At 37.8% G+C, this 19,035-nt stretch overlaps 1 protein-coding gene across 8 annotated transcripts in view; it reads left to right on the top strand.

Annotated features, from left to right (window-relative positions):
- The window catches only part of GK (glycerol kinase), a 61,740-nt gene that overhangs the window by 28,120 nt on the left and 14,585 nt on the right, over positions 1 to 19,035 (top strand). For 3 of the 8 annotated variants that reach the window (XR_014879934.1, XR_014879928.1, XR_014879927.1), the window contains exon 19: positions 919 to 999. Coding sequence is in view for 5 of the 8 variants with exons in the window: in XM_085210404.1 (XP_085066530.1) it covers positions 919 to 999; positions 2,507 to 2,593; positions 4,504 to 4,544 (209 nt within the window). In the remaining 3 variants the exon portion in view is untranslated. Of the gene's footprint in view, positions 1 to 918; positions 1,000 to 2,506; positions 2,599 to 4,503; positions 4,588 to 5,627; positions 8,122 to 19,035 lie in introns of those variants that run through there. The other 5 variants (XM_085210404.1, XM_085210397.1, XM_085210410.1 and 2 more) reach the window with 4 other exon arrangements.

Below are 19,035 nucleotides of genomic sequence, written 5' to 3'. Positions count from 1 at the left end.
GTAAATATCCTTACAAATGTTAACGATCAGCTTTGTAGCGTTTGGTTTAGGGAAGTGCGTTCCACGTGCTGTTTTGATTCTTTAGGGTTGTTTAACTAGTAGAGCATTCGACTAGTAGGACTGGAAAAAGGTTAAAACAATACATCTCCACAGGCTTGAGCTGCTTTGTTTTTTTTTCTTTTTAGTTTTTTAAAAAAGCTCAGTACCTGGCACTGCAGTTAGTGGCTTTTGACTTTCAGGAAGGAAATCAAAGAAATCTTGAAGGTTTTTTTATGAGGAGAAGAATGCCTCCTAAAGCTTTTGTGAATTTAAGTGTTTTCACAGATTTGGAAAGGACAAAATATTTGTGGGAGACTCCTATTTTGTCTTTAAAAAGCCTACATTGATCATTATTTTAGCTAACTTTTTCGTCATTCATAAGTGCTTATAGAAGCAAAAAGAGCATACTTGACATAATTAATCCATGTGCAAGATAAACACATTTTGTCTTTCCAATTATTTTTTAACTTCTTTTGCAGAATTTTGTCCTACCATTTGGACTATAATTACTTCTAGGATTCCTACTTCAAGACAGTATTTTCAATACTGAAGGGCTTCTGCATGGATAACAATTGCTTCATTTTGTCCTACTTGTACATCTTTTAACTGTTGAACATTCAGAAAAGTGTTTTTGAAGTTTGTTTCTCCTTACTGTACATTACTATGATTTTTCTTTTTCTGGTTGTTGTAAGGGTTATTATTATTTTTTTTTTTACGTAATGTATTCCAAATAATATTTTATAATACTTATTTGAGGCAGAAAAATTGTATTATGGAAAAGGGTGAAAAGCCAATAGTGTAGTTCTTGAAGCTTAAATACTTAAATTTGAATTCATAGGCACTGACAGATTTTTCTGTTTGTTTATTTCTCACTTTCAGAAAGTGAATATCGCTATGCCAGATGGAAGAAAGCTGTGATGAAATCTATGGACTGGGAAACATCTGAAGCTCCTTCAAATGGTAAAACAAACATTATCGCAGATCAAATATTATTAATTAGTCAGCTAGCCTAGTTAATTAATCTTGAGTTTGGTGACCTTTTCCATTCCTACCATCCATCAATTATTCCAGTTATTTGAAAATTATTACTTAAAAACACTTTGGAAACAAATCAAGAATATAGGTCTTCCTCTTGAAATGATGATACAATCAATATCTTGCAGGCTTCTAGAATCAGAGGGCATTAAATCAGACTAACTGTAGGCTTCACAGAATAGTGATGGTTTACAAGAGAAAAAAAATCCTATGTAAAAGAAGAGATAGTGCAGGAATTTTGTGAACTTTCTTCTACTAATGTTGCAAAAGAGAAAAGTTTCATCCAGTAATTTTTCTTGCTGTATCTTTCCTTTATCATTTGCTGCATATAAAGGAGGGACTGATAACAACATCGCAGCCTGCTTGACCCACAAGAACTAAGAGTAGGAAGTTATCATAAAGTGAAGAATTGCAAAGACTTATTGCTCGCACACATAGAACATTACAAATGCTTTTGAGAGACTAAAAAGACCTTTCTTTTGAAGTAGAGAGATTTTCTATCTGTTAGATTTCAATTACATAAAACTTGCAGTCTTCTACGATCTATGATTTGAATTTATATTTAAGATCTGTTTCAGATAAAGTTTTCAGGCCTGAATCAGCCTACTGCACGCAATCTGTGGGCCTTGTCTTTCATTTCATTTAATTTCATCTCACTTTTGTTGGAGTTACTACTCAAATTAAGAGATTTAAGTAAAGAATCTTCAAAATATAACCCAGCCCCCAAAACCCACACTTGCAGCCTAAGTGTTTTGCATTATTGTTGAAAACTAAAGCTAAATATTTCCTTTTAAAATTTTGTGCATAGGTTTAGATATTTTATTTAACATCAGGGTTATAGAAACAATTCCCTGAAGGCTGTTTGGAAGGGAAATAGGTAACAGCATGACTAAGAAGATTCACTTCAGTACTGTGCAGTATGATTTAGTCTCCTTATATCTAGATTGTCTGTTACATTTCCCAAAACCCCAAGTGCTCGATATGTATCTTATCTATATATCTTTATTTTCTTTTGAAGTTTAGAAAATCTGCCTAGCAGAAAATTAAACTAGTTCTTCAGCTAATTAGAGAAGGATTATGTTTATCAGAACGTAATCTCAGTCATTATTTGTGTAAACACTGGGGCAAAAAGAGTTATTTTTCTTAGATCTTTGTTTTCTGCCTGCTAGGAGCATTTAAGATTGAATAATACTGGAAATGGGCTCAACCTAGATAGTTCTGTTGATGGAACTTGCATTTTACCTCCTGTTGAGAGCCTGTTTTGAATTATTGTGGGGGGTTATGCATGAACTTTTTAAATTTTTCTACAAATGTCACTGCTATTGTTACTTTTTGCTGTTCGTATGATTTTTTAACACATACATTGCAATTTATATATATATTTCTCTTTTGATTTGCTTGACTGGAAACACCTTCCTCTGGATGACATCAGGTGACACTAGTATCTTCTGTAGTCTGCCTTTGGGTTTTTTTATTATGAGTAGCATGATAATGTTAATCGGAGCAAAGTACGTCTCAGGTTAGTTACTATTTGAACTAGATCACTTAAAAAGCTATCTACACTAGTTTAAGTGTTGGGTTTTGTTTTTTTGGGCTTTTTTTTTTTTTCCCCACTGTTTATTTTCAGCAAAAATGACTGATGCTTTTTTGTTGTTCATGCACACGAATGTTTAAGGGTGTTAATTAGTCACATAGTGCCTAAGGGAACAAAGTGAATGCCATCTTGAATTCATCTTTATGTGCCATGGAATTCATAGTTGTTGGATGTATTTTAATCCTGATGCTATCACTTCCCTTTGTTTAGCTATACAGACTGTATACAGTTTATAAAAAGGATATTAGTTGGAGCAACCTAGCAGAATTTTGCATTATCTGCATTGCAGTATGCACTGCAGTTAGAAGTAGGTTCCATCCTTTGTCTTGCATTTCTTCTCATAACCTTTTTAATTATCCTGAGGCTCTGGTCCAAGTAAAGGGAAGACTTCTATTCTTGGAACCTATCTTCATGCAACCCTTTGTTTTTCTGCTGTCCTTGGAATTATTGCATGATTAGAAACCTTCATCTACTTAATCTTTAGAATGTTCTTTTACTGCTTTACTCTGGTGGATAAATGAATTGATTAGATATGAAGAGAAGAAACCCCAATAAAGTGGGGTTGAAAACTACAAAAACTGTGTAGAGGGACTGTGTGTGCATATGCAATGAAGATGCATCTTCAACCTATTAATATACTTACTTAAAAGAAAGTTCTTAATATGGATGATGGTACTTATGCCAGAAATGAAACACTGCATTAAGATATTCATCTGGTAAGAGAAAGAAGCTTATATGGTTATGTCATTTGTTCTTTGTTGTTCTGTTTCAAAATGTCTTTTCAAGGAAAATATTTTACAGTACAACCGCTGATGCTAGGTGGTTGTTTAGGGGGTGGTTATTTAGTTTTCTTTATTTTGTTTTCTGGGGGGATGGGGTATTTATTAAACAGGCTGTTGAGGACTCTAGCATGCTGCTGTTATGATGTGTTTGTCTCTGTTTCTACTCAACTCAGCCTGAATTAACCACTCAGTTGTAATTTACCTTGCATGGAAGAGACTGTCTGAGCTCATAGGAGAACTAAAATAAAACTAAACAAATGCTAAGTTAAAATCAAACTGAACAAATGGTTTGACATTGATTTGCTAATGTGGAATGTATCTTGTGAATGAGAACAGTCTTGATTATGAAATATAACATAAAACCAACCGTGGTAAGTGGGTAAATTTTTAACAAGCTGAACTAAGCAACTTGAGTATTAATTCTAGGTGAGGATCCTAGAATTGACATGGGGATGCTTGAATTAATATGAAGATCAATATTTAAATGGGCAAATAGGCAACTGAAATTCTGGATTTACTGCTTTTTAAAATCAACTAATCAGTAACCTGCATATGTATCTAAACTTACACTGTTGTGGGATCTCAAATAAGCAAATTTTTTTTTCTCTCTAAGCTTTTCTGTGCCTTTCAGACCCACAAGTGGAAAACATCTCAATAAACAGTGGCCTTCAGAACCCTGTTTTACCCTTGTTTTTGAACAGTATCTATTGAGTATTTTGTTTTATTTTCACATGTTAAACCTGGGACAGGAGAAGTTGCAAGAAATTTCCAGCTCTTGTGTTTTTTAAAAAATGGCACTATCTAAAAAGGAGCAGCATTAGTAATGATACCTACAAGTAGTAGTTTTGCTCAGCTGTGTAGTTAGGGTAGAACATGGTACATTACATTTGTGTTGCTGACTGAAGCAAGGCTGCATCCCCCTGAGACATTTTCTACAGTAAATACCTTTTTGCTTTTAAATGCCAGAACTAGCTGACCAGAATTTCCTACTAACTTCAGTACTGTGACTCCATTAATTAATTTGTTACATTTTATCTCTTAACAAAACAATAGAACTGCAACACAGTCACCAGTATACTAAGTTTGAGGATTGAATCTACTGAGGATTGAATTCATCCTTCATGTGCTGAAACAGCAGTAAGTCTTGCATGGCAATAGTGCTGTTGTTGAACATGCCTCTGTAGGTCAGAGCCATGCTTTTACAACTGCTGAAATGTGAAGCAGAAATCTGCTGTGGCAGAATAGAGAACACTAACGTGGCAAAAAACTGTTTAGAGATCTCCTAAACTAACTGCTTTTTCATGCAGCACCTGATGGCTGAATGTGAAGAACAATACTGTATTTCATAATTTCATCAAAATTGGGTCAATTGTTGCGCTTTATTATATAATCTTCATTCTTTTTCCCCAGTACAGAAGGGGACAATATTTTGCTTCATTTAACTACTAAAGCAAGTTGTATGTAGCACCTGGGGTCCTTAAGATTCTCTTAAGTGTTTTGGAGCTGGACACCTGAAAGATTTCAGCATATTCTGTAGTCGTTTTTGTTTGTTTGTTTGTTTTGCTTTGTTTTGTTTTGTGAGAGGTGAAGGTCAGCTGAAGGTGACATTAATTTCTGTTAGACTCATATTTAAAGAAAAGCATTTGTATGCTTTTAAATTGGCACCTCTCAAGTGAGGTCTAAAACCAAAAATTGGCTGTGAGTGGCATCTTATTCTCACAGAATGCTGATAGTACTACCATATTTTTCCTGCTTAAACATTCCTTTATTGTTGATTTGTTTTTTTAAGAATCTGTTTTTCTTGTGATAGCTGCTGCTGAATTGTGCACTAATTTACATACAAGCATCACAATAAAGTTATACAAGTTAGTTGCAATATTTCCCACATTTCTGAAAGTTAAGCTCATTTTCAGAAAAAAAATAAACTTAGTGTATTTTGATTCTTCTACTTGTTAAAAGTTTACCCGTCTTTATTAGTGTTTTCTTCCTCTCATACACACAAAGTGCTAGCTTATATTTGCATAATTGAATTTAAAATTGACTTAATCGAAAACAAAAAATGGTTATACTGAGTTCTTCCTATAGCTCAGCTGTGTTAATAGTGTGTTAAAAACAATCCAGAGTATTGTAATATTAGTAATTTCTATGTTACTAATGGATATTCTTTCTTATTTAAGGTACAGATAAATGAGACTGCCTAATGGACTCTCTGGATGCAGCTGAGTTGTTTATTTGTTTGTTTCATTTTGTTTTCTTGTCTGAAGAGATTCCACCACCAGTGTGATGATACTACTTGTGTGACTAAATTAATTCATGAATATATCTGTTGTCAGTCCTTGAGCAACCTCTGAGTGGTACATTGAAACTTAAATCTTCAGCCCTTCACTTCTCTGCTCCCTTCCCAATCAACTCCAACTGCACTGGAGGCCTTTGTGTGGACTATCTCACATCACCCTTTCAAATTTCACAAGCCCTAGCATTGTTTGAGAAAGTTGGTATAAAAAATCCTGCAACTTCATAGGTAATTTCAAATGTTTAGCTAAAATTTTCAGAGTTTTGGTACTTTATACAGCAAACTGCAAAAAGTGAATGGTGCACTATGGGACTTTGTAAAGGTCTTACTATTCTTCCAGCTGCTGTGAACTATCTATCATATATCTGTGGTTGCCAAAGTTGTTTTGTTTTAGTTGCCTCTGTTCTGAAACACCCTCAATGGTAGACATTCTTCAAACACTAGCTCAAAATGTATTGACAACAAGAAACACTGCCACTGGTTTGGCAATGAAGAGGTTACTGATATGATAAACAGAGCACTATTGAATTGATCAATCAGAAAGTTTGATAGTTTGGTTTGACTTCTGAGAATTGTAGTCAATTTGCCTATTTTAAGTATTTAAAACACCAAGTCCTGCAACTGTACATTTAAAGAGGTAGGAGAAAGTAGATGTTTTGGTTAAGGTCATGCTTCTTGTTCTCACCCTTTTGTGTTTGTTCTGAAAGACAAACTTGATACAGCACACTATTCAAAGGACAGATCTGCAGTTCTCAGTAACTGATAACTCTTAAAACTAGTCTGTACAATATACTTTTCTTGACCAATACTGTATAGATTCTGTTGTCCAAATTAAGGGTATTTTTAGTGATTATTTGTTAAAATTGTGAAAGTTGAAGCTAACACAGTTTTCCTTAAAGAGGGTCGACTCCAAATTAAATATCAGTGATTAGTTCTTGTTCTCATTTAGTATATCTTGGGGACCAATATCTCCCTCTCATTTTCCACGTCTGTGGTTTTAACAGCAGGTTGTCACAAAATTTGCAGAGCCAACCCAAAACCCTGGCTTTGGGATAGTAAACACGTAGCACCTGAAACTGGCCTTTGGAGTTTGCAGGCAGCAGGAGCGAAAAATGAGTTGCGTCCACTTGGAAAACTTTAAATCCTCCGCAGGTAAAGGAGTGAGGCAGTAATCTTCAGCTTTCGTGTTTGTACCAACAGCATGATAAATGCCAGCCTTATTGCATAGGCCAGAGAAAAAGCGTTCTTGTGTAGTGTCAACTGGACTGGTTTAGAATGAAAGCAAAGTTCAATGTGGGAACAACGTGGAGAATTTCAAAACAAAGATCTGTTTAAATGCACTAGGAGTTAAAGGGAGTGTATAAGTGTGTGTGTATGTGTTCTTAGGAATTTTTGTCTTTGAAAAAATACTCTTTAAAAAGTTTTTCTTCATTAAATTACAACTAGGAGCTTAGCTTTAAAAAAAAATGTTAAGTATGTGTGTGTCTGAAGCAATGGATTGCACAGAATTTTAGGTCTGTACAATATATTTAATATCAAATGCATATGAATTGCCTTTTTGTTATCAAGTGCAATGACCTTTGAAAATGTGATTTTTAATTCAGTTAGAGAAGGAACATTTTTCCTCCTGTGGTTGCATTGGGTTTTTGTGCAGAGGTGAAAATACAACACCAACATTCAAATCCCTCATCTTGTGTAAGTACTCAAATGTGAGGTGTAGAAACTAAAATTTCTGGGTTTTCCAGTTTGTACTGGGGAGGTGAAGAAAGAGTGGAGAGTGGACATGAATCCATAGGAAAATCGTTATACTTACCTTTCTCTGAGCTGTCACTGGTTCGGTCTTGCACCAAAGAACAGGAATAACAGCACACAGGAGGTAAGGACACAGGAGGTGGAGCACACAGGGTGAGGACAGAACACGTTTCAAACACTGGACTTCTGAGTATGACTTCTTGCCAAAAACACTGAACGTGGCAATGATTAATACTGAAGTATTGCCTTTGCCAGTGATGACTCTGGCAGGGAGAAAGGTGGCACATAATAAGTAGAAGGAGGATTTTTTGCTGCTTTTCTGATGTATCCTTTACTGGGAAACATAATTCCTATTACTTTTTCACTGAGTAAATATCATAATTTTATTTTCAATTGCTGTTGCAAATATTTTTTAAGAATTTCACACCGCTGTTAACTTTCTACCTACAGTTGAATTATACTGTAAATTGTGTGTTGGGGGTTTGGGGAGCAAACTGTTGAAAGTTAGCTTTTTGTGAAGCTGTGATTTATTTTTTTCTATAAACTGCCAGATTTATAAATTCTTACTTGAGAAATGCATTTACTTGGTATTAAAATACCATAAATAAATTGTTCTGAACTGTCAATTTATTCTTGCACATTATCTTTAAGAAACATTTTCACTAATGTTTATTGCATGAGACACTACTATATGCCGAGGCATATTAAACAAAGCCCCTCTTTAAGTATCACAGGCACATGCCTTAGTTTGCTCAAATATACAGTTAAGACACATCTTTTAGTGAGTTCTGCTTTCACTAATCTGTTCAGTGTCAAGGATTGGATTAGGACTGACTCGCAGTTCCTTAAGTCCGTCCTTGTTCAGGGAAAAGTAAGAGGATGCAAGGAGAACAGCAAAAAGGAGCACAGACCTGACACAGGTATGCGCCAGTGGTCTCAACAACGTTAATGACCACTAGGCCAAATGGCCCATCATCTAATAGTGTTCTCTGGTAACTGCTACAAATAAATCCATTATTAGCCAGGGTGAAAGGGTATTCATGATTTAGAAACCACTGCTGGCTACGCTGTCTCAAATCACGCAGTATTTCTCTTATCTTAAGAAAGAAGCGTGAGGGAATGCGTGTACGTGAAGGAGCATTTATGAAGCATGCCTGCCAGATTCTTGTTTCTGTCTCTTTGTAGCTCTCAGTTGTATCCTACACATCTGCTGGTGCTTAATTATGCCAAGGATATGGCCTTCATCCATAGTCTTTACATAGTGTCCATGTGTCAACATCAGTTGTATGAGTCAGAAACAAACACAAAAATCCTTTAAATACCATATCAGCACAGAAGCCTTGGGCAATGTGTTATTATTCATTATCAGACCATATCTGCTTGTGAGGTTTTGGTCTTTCTTTCACATGGCGAAATTGCAGATTTGCTATTAGCTGCATTCAGCAAGAGCATAATCAAATTTCGTGATTTGTTCACTGGAATATTAAGATATGAGAACATTATTATTAGTGTAGTTAGTGATGATACTTCTAATGTGCATCTTTTCACTAAAAATTAATACAGTGTGTTGTTTGTTGTTTTTTTTTCCTAGTTATCATTACTTGACTGCCATTTATGGAGGTAATGTGTATCAGTGCTAGAGATAAGGGCAGGCAGTTAGGTAGTGACCCTTCAAATCTCAGAAATGACACAGGAACATAGCTGGAATGTTTTCCCTGACAGGCTGGAGAAATAATTGTCTGACAGGAAAACCAGAAAGTTCAACAAGGTGAAGTGTCAAGTCCTGCACCTTGGAAGAAATAATCCCAAGCAACAGCTCAGGCTGGGGACCAACCAGTTGGGAAGTAGCTTTGCCAAAAGGATCCTGGCAGACACCAAGTGGTTGGCAGCAGAGTGGGCACTGTACCCAAGTTGGGCATGAGGTAGCAAATTCAACAAAGAAGGGCAACAGCAGTTGGAGCTGCATGAAGCAGACTGTCATATAGGTAGAGGGAGGTTATTCTTTCCCAAGCCCTAGGATAAATCTGGTGTACTGAATCCAGTGTTTGCATCTGTAGTGTGAGAGACACATAGACATGATGGAGCAGGTCTTCTGAGATGCCACAAAGATGATTAAAGGATTGAAGCATCTGTCATACAGGGAGAAACTGAGAGGTCTGGGGCTGCTCAGTTTGGAGAGGGCTGAGACGTAAACGCTTGATGCAGGGAGAAAAGACAACAGAGCCAGACTTTCCCAGTGATGCTCAGTGGCAACAAAGCCATCAGGACTCCTATCAGGAAAACTGACTCTTACACTGGAAATCCTGTTTAAACGTAAGAATACACTTTGACTCTGACAGTGGACACACACTGAAGCAGGTTGCCTGTAGAATCTCCATTGTCAGAGATCTTCAAATACTGACTGGACATAGCCCTGAGCAAGGGTTGGACCTGATGAGCTCCAGAGATGCCTTCAGCCTCAGCTGCTTTTTGAGTCTGTGATTTTGTCACAATTTTGTCACCAGTGCATGCTGATGACTTGAGCCAGCTGACGTTAAAGATCAGGGAAGTAGAAATGCTAGTTTGAACAAAACTAGATCATTTTGTATGAATTGGTATTCACCCTCTGTTGTATTTCAGTGTTATTCAACCAACTATTACATTATTCAACCAGCAAACTATTACTCTGTTATCCTAGCTATATTTTGCTTTGGAAGAATCTGCCCTATTTCTTGGGCTTATTATTCTGTGGTTTTTTGAGAGCTAAGTTTCTAAGCAGTTACTAATGAGAGTTTAAGTAGAGGGAATATTTTTCACATTCCAAATCACTCTATCCTATTACTGAGTTTCCGACATGGAGTAGTACCAACAGATGGTTCAAAGCTGTCCAAAGGCCAAGTATGGGATAACTCACTTCTAAAGACACAATAGGAAAACTGTGGTTATCTAAACCTAAAAATATGTATTCCTTTCACTTTTATTATAGCTATACATCAGTTTGGATGCCATTTATTTTTGTGTTTTAGTTGAAATCCGTAGACTGCTGAGCTGGGATTTTCCTATCTGACTGTCCGTGAAAGCCCAATCACTTTGGTTAGGAGAAAATTCTGAATCCTTACTGTGGGGTTCTGTGGGGATGAAGTGCTCTGAGAACTGAAAAGCAAGCAGCATGATGTTTGCCTGATAAACTTCTTGGTCCTTGTGCAACTAGAAAAGAGCTTGCAGAGAGGATGACTTTGGTGATTGGTTGTCGCTGTCTAGTGCTTTTCCCTCCCTGCTCTAAAGGAGTTGTCATCTATTTGTTTTGGCAACAGGATGGATGAGTCAGTGTGCTCATCAGCACCCACATTTCCTGTGCTACTTCAAAAACAACTTCAGGATCTTCTGAGGATTTTGCTTCAGCCCCTTTTTTTTCCTATATGTTCTGACTACATCAGACCTATCCATCTTTCTTGCATATGTTGCCTTTTAGGTGGACAGGTTATTGAAAATCTGACATAAAGCGTGCTGTTTGATACAGAAGGGCTCAAGACTTCTAGACTGCCATTGGCTTCTATGCATACAAAAATGCCTTCTGCATCATTAGTGCATGTCCAACAACAGGATCCACTTAAAACTGAGAAGATGTGTGACATATTAAGGCACACACACATAATCTGCGTGATGTTTCAGTATTAATCTCACTTTCTTCCATAAATACTAAAACTGAATATACTGCCCCATTTAAAGGAAGGTCACTTGAAAAACTATAAATATATGGCTTCAATTTCTATCTGCTTATAACTAGAATCTAAAATAACTCTTCAGTGGACAACTGTTTCTATAAATGGACTTGCCAGCGCTGCTTGTCCACCTTTATGGCAGCTCTTGGAAGTGGCTTCCCTACTCATAGCTGTATTTCATATTTCCAACACTGTTCAGCACTAACCAGCACCCACTTATCTCACTGCTCCACAAAAACGTAGCAGCAGGCAGCAGATCCCAAACTTATCTACAACATTCCTCTTCATCTGTCTGTCCTTTATTTCAGTAGCAGACTGCATTTTCAGAGAAATCAGAACAGGGCACGTTCTGTGGAAGATTCCAAGAAGGTCAATGAGCAAACTGTGGCCAGGTTTGTAAGAGCATTGATTCTTCAGGGGAATCATTGATTCTTCATTTTTCAATTCTGAAGAAAAAAAAATGCTTTAGCAAGAAGAAAAGTTTTTAGTGCTTTCACACCACAAATACTGGAGGCATCAGTTGCTCTGCAATCTTTTTGGTTTTACTTTAATGAAGAAAAGGAAAAGAGATGGTTAGTGATCTGTCTGGAATGTGCAAGAACCTCTTCCTTATCATGAAGGAAAATATGAGATGATAGCTCTAATATTGTCCTCTAAATAACGATCATTGTATCTCTGTCAAACTAAAGACACATATTATTAAGCCTCCGTAGGACACTCCCCGCAGGAAATAGGCTTGTACTCTTGTTTGTGTTGTGGTATCTTCAAGGAGGTTCAGACCACTGCACATGCAACATGACTATTCCATTGCTCTCTGTTCCACATTTGGTTTGGATTTCAGCTTGTGTGATCATTTTTCGATGGTTGCTGTTCTTTTTGTTTTCCTGCTGACACTGACCAACAAACAGAAGCACACAGCATGAGAAGTGTCATGCTACTAAATATTCAGTTACGTTAATTAAAAGAATCTCCATATTAAATACATCAATTCATTGGATGAAACATATTATAATAGTGCTGAAAGATCTCGTTTGCTAATCCCAAAATGTGTTATCTGTTTATTAATGAGTATGTGAAACATCTCAACTGATGCGTAGATGAGGCACTCTTTATATTGGAATACCCAGTATGGCCTTATTATTTGGTGTGTGTGACAAGCTGTTACGAAAGGCAGAAGAAACACAAGAATTTCAGCAGGCCAAGATCCCAGTGTAATGCAACAGTTATCACTTCAACAAGCAATAGGACAGCTGAAGGTCATGACAGTGGGGTGATGCTGCCGTACACAATGCCCTTGTAATCTGAAAATCTTGAAGGATTCTGTTACAGCTTCATGTAAAAGAAAAAAAAATCAGTTATACTTACTTGCCTTTCAAAGTGGCATGTTTTGAAGCTATCACTGCAATATTTGGCACAGCGTCCTCAAAATGAAAATGTTGAAACCATCATTTAAATGTTTATGCAAAATCATGAGTCACAGCCATATTACCTTACAATAGAAACAGTGATAAGATCAACGTAAGAGCAACTCATTTTCAAGCTGCATATCGTAACACCAAACTAGCTTGCAGCAAGTATGTAGCGTTAAACACATATGAAGAAAGACAGTGAACTCTTTCATAATAAAAAAACAAAAAAACATAAGGAGTGGCAATTCTTCTGTGCAGGAGTCACCCCAAGACTATTAACTATTAATGCATTTTTCACACCAAAGTCACAGAGTTCCAGCACTAAGGTTATATACATGGACCTAAGAGTCCAACTGTGCAGCAGAGCTGTTAGAACTACGTAATTTCTTTTTCTTTGTGGCATCTTCGCATAGAATCATAGAATCACAAGGTTGGAACAAACCTACAGGATCATCTAGTCCAACCGTTCTCCTATCACCATTACTAACCACTAAGATACTAAACCATATATTGTATCCTTATCTCGGACATCACCTTGACCTTGGAATAAACAGATGTTCCCTAGGGAAGAAAATGAATGTAACTGAGACCCATGCATTTTTTTTTTAAACTTTTTTAGTGAAGTTAAAGGTTTGCAGTATGTGAAGCACAAATTCTCCTTATGATGATGCTTCCCCTTAGCTTTTCTCTCTGCGCACAGCACTTTTCTGAAGGCTCATTGGCAATTACACTGAGCTACGACTTCTGCACAGGCATCTCAGAGACTCCTCCTCTCTTCCCCTGTCTTTTATTCTGAAAACAGCTTTTTAAACACTGAAACACACCAGAAACTTAAAACTAAGTTCTAGGGAAAATAAAAAGCTAAAAGAGAAGCCCTTAATTCACTTTTCAGATTTCCCCGCTGCCTGCTTTTCCTTGAATTTCATCTATCTCTAGATCCTGTAGGTTCTGTTTGATCTCCCTCATACATTTCCCACTGGAACAGTGGCAAACACCTTTTTTTTTCACAGCCTTTCATTACCACCTTCTCTATTCTCTGGCTCTGGCAAAAATGAAGGCATTTTACATCCACCCGGAAGGCTACGAATGTTGTTGGGTTATTCTGCAGCGCCTGTACTCCTTATCTGCCTTTGCAGAGGTGTTCCTCATCTTTCATCTTGACAGGCAGCCATAGCCCATTGCTACAGTCCAAAAGATGCACTGTGCAGAGGGGTGATACGATGAGGAGTTGCACTGAAGTCCATGTTAGTGGATGTCTGTTGGGATTCAGGATAGCATCTTGCAGGCTTTTCTATGGGTCTGGTTTACATCATGACAACAGTAGAATACTGCTTCTGGTCCCTGGCCAGGAAATGAGCATCAGGAGGAGAAAAAAATATTTATATATGGTACACAATATAGTTGAGTTTGTATACATTCCTTCTCTGTTCCAACACCAGTGCTGAAGGCAGACCCACACTGCTACCCTTTGCCAGCACAGCTCTGCTACCCCACGGAGGTAGGGACGCTTTGCTTGGATGGTATCCTAGCACTCCTGTACACCAGAGATAGTGGCAATGCTGTGCTTTTATTGGCAACATGGATATTTTAGGTGGGCACTGATCTGAAATCTCTCTATTACCACAGCAAAATTGCTTTACTGCTATCTTATTTCTGCACATTAAGAAATCCTGCATTTACAGACATAGCCTTGGCATCTTGGGCTTGAAATCAGACTGTTAGCAGAACACTTTCAATAGCTTCTTGCTCAGGCCAGGTCAGAGAGTGCTTCTAATTTAAACACGGTAGAATAAATAAAGATTATTTAAAGTAATACCTCCTCAGTGAAGTCAACCATTTAAAGACTATCAGAGAGAAATTAATGGCAAGGGTTAAATAAAAAGTCTTCGAATGGTTGTATCACTTTATTTGGATGTGTGCACCTTTAAGAAGGGATCCTGTCCCTCTGCTCTGCACTGCTGAGACCTCACCTGGAGTACTGTGTCCAGATGTGGAGTCCTCAGTACAGGAGAGACATGGAGCTGCTGGGGTGCATCCAGAGGAGGGCCACAAAAATGATCCAAGGGATGGAACACCTCTCCTATTAGGACAGGCTGAGAGAACTGGGGCTGTTCAGCCTGGAGAAGAGAAGGCTGTGAGGTGACCTGAGACTGGCCTTTTAGTATCTAAATGGCAGCTACAGGAAAGAAGGGGATGGACTCTTCAGCAGTGTCTGTTGTGATAGGACAAGGGGAAATGGTTTCAAACTAAAAGAGGAGAGATTGCGACAGGGTATAAGAAATAAGTTGTTTTTTTTACAATGAGGGTAGTGAAACACAGTAACAGATTGCTCAGAGAGGCAGTGGATGCCCCGTCACTGCCCCTGCCCAGTGGATGCTCAAGGCCAGGCTGGAGGGGGCCTTGAGTAACCTGATGTAGCTGTAGGTGTCTCTGTTCTTTGCTGAGTTATGGCCATGCATGTTACTCTTACTATCTATTTAAGGTATGTTTTGTACTCAAAATCCATTTACACAAATGCAGTATTTATTACGCTCATTTTCAACAAACATAAATTTGTTTTGCTTTTTTGACATTTCCATCGTTTACCAGCTCTGTCTACATGAACATTAATTAACGCCACAAGCGACAAGAGAAAATACTGAATGATTGGGCAGTTTATGAACAGTGGATGGATGAAAAATATTTACCTGGTTATGGTGAATATGAAACTTTTGACTGACAAGAAATTTAAAGCATAAACTGCATTTTCTGAACAAAGGAGCAGAGAATTGTTCTGGATTTCTTAATAACATTTTGCCACTGCGGAAATGAAGCATGTAGCACCTGTTTAAAATTATAAACAAGACAGGCTGACTACATTAATTTCTCAGGAAAGCTCAATTCATGTATATTTTCGAGTGCTTACTTGACAGTATGACAAATAGAAGCCCTTAGTATATTCACAGAGTAAGTTTTTCAGAGGCAGAAAAATCTTTCTCTATTTCCCCTATGCACAGAAGCCATTTCTTGATGCCAATTGAATCTTCACCATTTATTTTGGTAGCAGGGTGCCCAATGAGACAACTCTTTGTGCTTTGGTAGCAACCTTTTTTCTGGTTACTGAAAGAGTTCCCAACCCTACCACCAGTCAGAGGACCACCAACCTCCAAGGATACGGGTCTCCTACCAGCACCCTGCAGCTGAACTGTCTGATAACCAAGCATTCTAGATCCCACCCAACCATCTTCTTTCCTTCATTCACAGGCTGTTTTGTAGACACAAGAAGTTTAGTCAAAGAATGGGCCTTCAGTCAGCACAACAGCCAGACGACTCCCACTCAGCACTTCTCACATCATGTCACCTCCACCCGGGTGACATCTGAAAACCTATTAGGGGTTCCTGACAAAATGAAAACAGTTTAAAAATCTAGACTGCTCTAATTGTATGTATTTGTCAAGTTTATCAGGTAATTTCTGTGAAGTGCATTGATTTAAAATGCTACGGAAGTTTTAATTAAAATTTATTTTGATATATAAAATAAGTCAACCAGATTTTATAATTAAACCTTGGCAAAAAGGATTTAAATGGAAAATAATGCTAGGGCTTAAATTGCATTAATCACCGAAGGATACTCAATGTAGACTTCTCTGCTGCTTTCTTGATGGAGGGGGAATGAGAGGAATAAAAATACAGTGCTGAAATGTCTTTGTAGAAGTAGATATTAGCCACTTCAAACTGCTCCCTGATTAATAAAATGCGTTACTATGGCTTTCAGAGGGAGGAAAGTGATATTCTCAGTGGTGAGAAACAGCTGGGCATCATTTATGTCTGGAAAGGGGAGGTGGTGCTTTCATTGCACCACTTTCCAGGAATATGTTCCCTTCCCTCCCCAGTGCCTTCTGCATCCTGCTCAAAGCCACTGCTTCTTTTCCCTGGTTCTGCCTTAACATTCTCTGAATTACAGCTTTCTTGCAAAAAGGAACTTTATTTTCTAAGCAAGTATTTCTCTCAATATTTTGTCAAGCAAAACACAGATGTGCCACATTCAGGAGCTCTTCTTTTCCACTGGAGTATGTCCCCTCCCTTTGCCTGAGGCCCCTGAACAGAAACAAGAGTGAGAGAAGCCGCATGAAGCTTCTTGTGGAGCTGTGGCTTCTGCATCAGGAGTTAGCTGTGTTAGGAGTTAGAAGCATTCCCTTCTTTTTCCACACACAAATCCTGGCTCTGAGGTTTCAGACTTTGGTGTGTTCAGCTCTGGAGCCTCCCTCCTACCTGACACTGACACTGCTGGAGCCTATGGCAGTGGGAAAGGCTTAGATTGGCTTGATTCTGTGGTAACTGGGTTCTCAAAGGTATATAATCTGGAAAACAATCTGAATTTTGGGGGCAGGCTAGGAAAAGATTGTGGTGGACAAGTGCACTGAAATTTTGCAGAATGCTTGGTTTTCCACAAGATTTTGACTCAGTCTATATCTCAGTAGACAACTCTGCAGAATTTTAGTCAATATATGCATCCTTTGACATTGTGTGACAAAGATTCACAGAATCATAGAATCACAGAATGGTTTGGGTTGGAAGGAACCTGAAAGTCCACACCATCCCAACACCTGTCATGGGCAGAGCTGTCCCCGACCAGCTCAGGCTGTCCAGTGCCCCATCCAACCTGGCCTTGAGCGCCTCCAGGGTTGGAGGTAGGGACTAGATGATCCTTAAGGTCTGTTCCAACCCAAACCATTCTAAGATCCTACAATTCTAATGGCATTGCCACTGTTGTCAGCTCTAATGATTTTAATACAAGCTTTGCAGTACTTGGAGTTCTGGATTAAAATTATTGCTTGCGGGTATAGTTCTATATTTTAAAACTCTAGATTTTTCTCTCTCTCAAAAGCAAGAAGTAGACAAAAATAATTACTTTTTTCAAATCAAGCAATATTTGAGTTGTTGAGATTGTCAGCATATTTGTCTCCTCTAACTGGGCTTTGGAAAACAGCTCTCAGGAAGTCTGTTAGGTCTCCTCCAGCTTATCTTCATTTCTGTATGCCTTCTGCTCTTCTCTCTGCAGAGTGATGTGGATGCATCAGGATTATTCCACTCAAAGGGAATTACTTTCTCATTGCTTTCCTTTGTGAAGTGTTGAAATAGGAACCTATGCCATAGTGCTTCCTACAGTAGAAATATGTGAATAATGGGGTTTACTATTAGAATAGAAGATGTTCACAGACTAGTCTAAAATCAAATTATGAAGGTGGGTAAGTACATAAAATCTTTGTAATTTCTAGCTTCCATACATAAATTATGGCAAATCACTGCAGAATTTACTCCTAAAGGAAAATGGACACTGCATTGAAGGGACACATTAAAATTGAGTTCGTTTTCTACCAATTTCCTTAGAAACTGTGTTTTGCTGTCTTTTTTATTTTTTTCTTTTCTATCAAATGAATTAATCTGTTTTGTGCTCCATAAATGAATGACAGGAAGATCAACTCATATAGACTCATCCTGTTCTTCAATTTGACTTTAAAATTAGCAGAGGCAAAGCAACTACTTTTCTTTTTTGAACTGGATATTAGATATTTCTAAAAATAAGCATAAATGAAATTGCTATGTATAATGACAGGATTAGAAAAAAGGCAAATTTCTCTAAATACTAGTACTTATCACTTTTCTACCTGAATGCCGGGTCAGAATTGAAATTCTATTGGCACACACTCTAGATCTGTGTTTCCAGCTGTGGGTATGAAAAATTCCAGGAGAGCCGTATTGAAAACACTAAGAAGCATTGGTGCAGTTGCATGAGAATCTGGAGGCTATCACTGCACTGGATTTAAGCAGTTTCTCTTAATTCTGCACTAACCTGAGCTCTTACATCATACAGCAGAACTAAAACTAATTACAACAAAATAATGTTTCACGTGAGACACATCCTATATCTAGAGAGTCCAGAATGAGAGGGTTGATTAAACATACAATCAAATACATACTATTTGATACTATATACTAGAAACATAATTTTATGAAGGGAAATGCATTTTAGTGTATTTGAGGAAATGTATCCTCCACTTGTGGTTCTGTTTCAGTTTGGTTATTACACGGTGAGTTCCCAACATCCACAGAAAAAGCATTGAGGATTTAGTACCGATAATTCCATGGTGGTCCAGTTTATTTACTCAAGGTAATGAAAAGACCCACAGGTCCCACAGAATCCATAGACTTCTTTGTCTATGAACCTCAAAAGCTTTTGACACATCTGCAAAGTTCCTTGCAGCAGTGTAATGCTTGCTTATGGCATTTATTTTACAGATAGGGAGAAAGGCTCAGAGCAGCCCCACTGCTGACCATTGGCATGCAGCACATTGCTCAGGAACCAGCAGAGGCACAATTCTCTGTCGAATTCACAGCGGATAGGTACTAAAATAACGTGTTTTTAAGACTGCCATTCCAATCCTTCCTT

Source organism: Meleagris gallopavo, chromosome 1 (assembly GCF_905368555.1).
Source record: "Meleagris gallopavo chromosome 1, MGAL_WU_HG_1.1, whole genome shotgun sequence".
In the NCBI taxonomy this organism is placed as follows: Eukaryota; Metazoa; Chordata; class Aves; order Galliformes; family Phasianidae; genus Meleagris; species Meleagris gallopavo.
The sequence above is the reverse complement of the archived record's forward strand: the minus strand, read 5'-3'. Positions and strand labels throughout refer to the sequence as shown.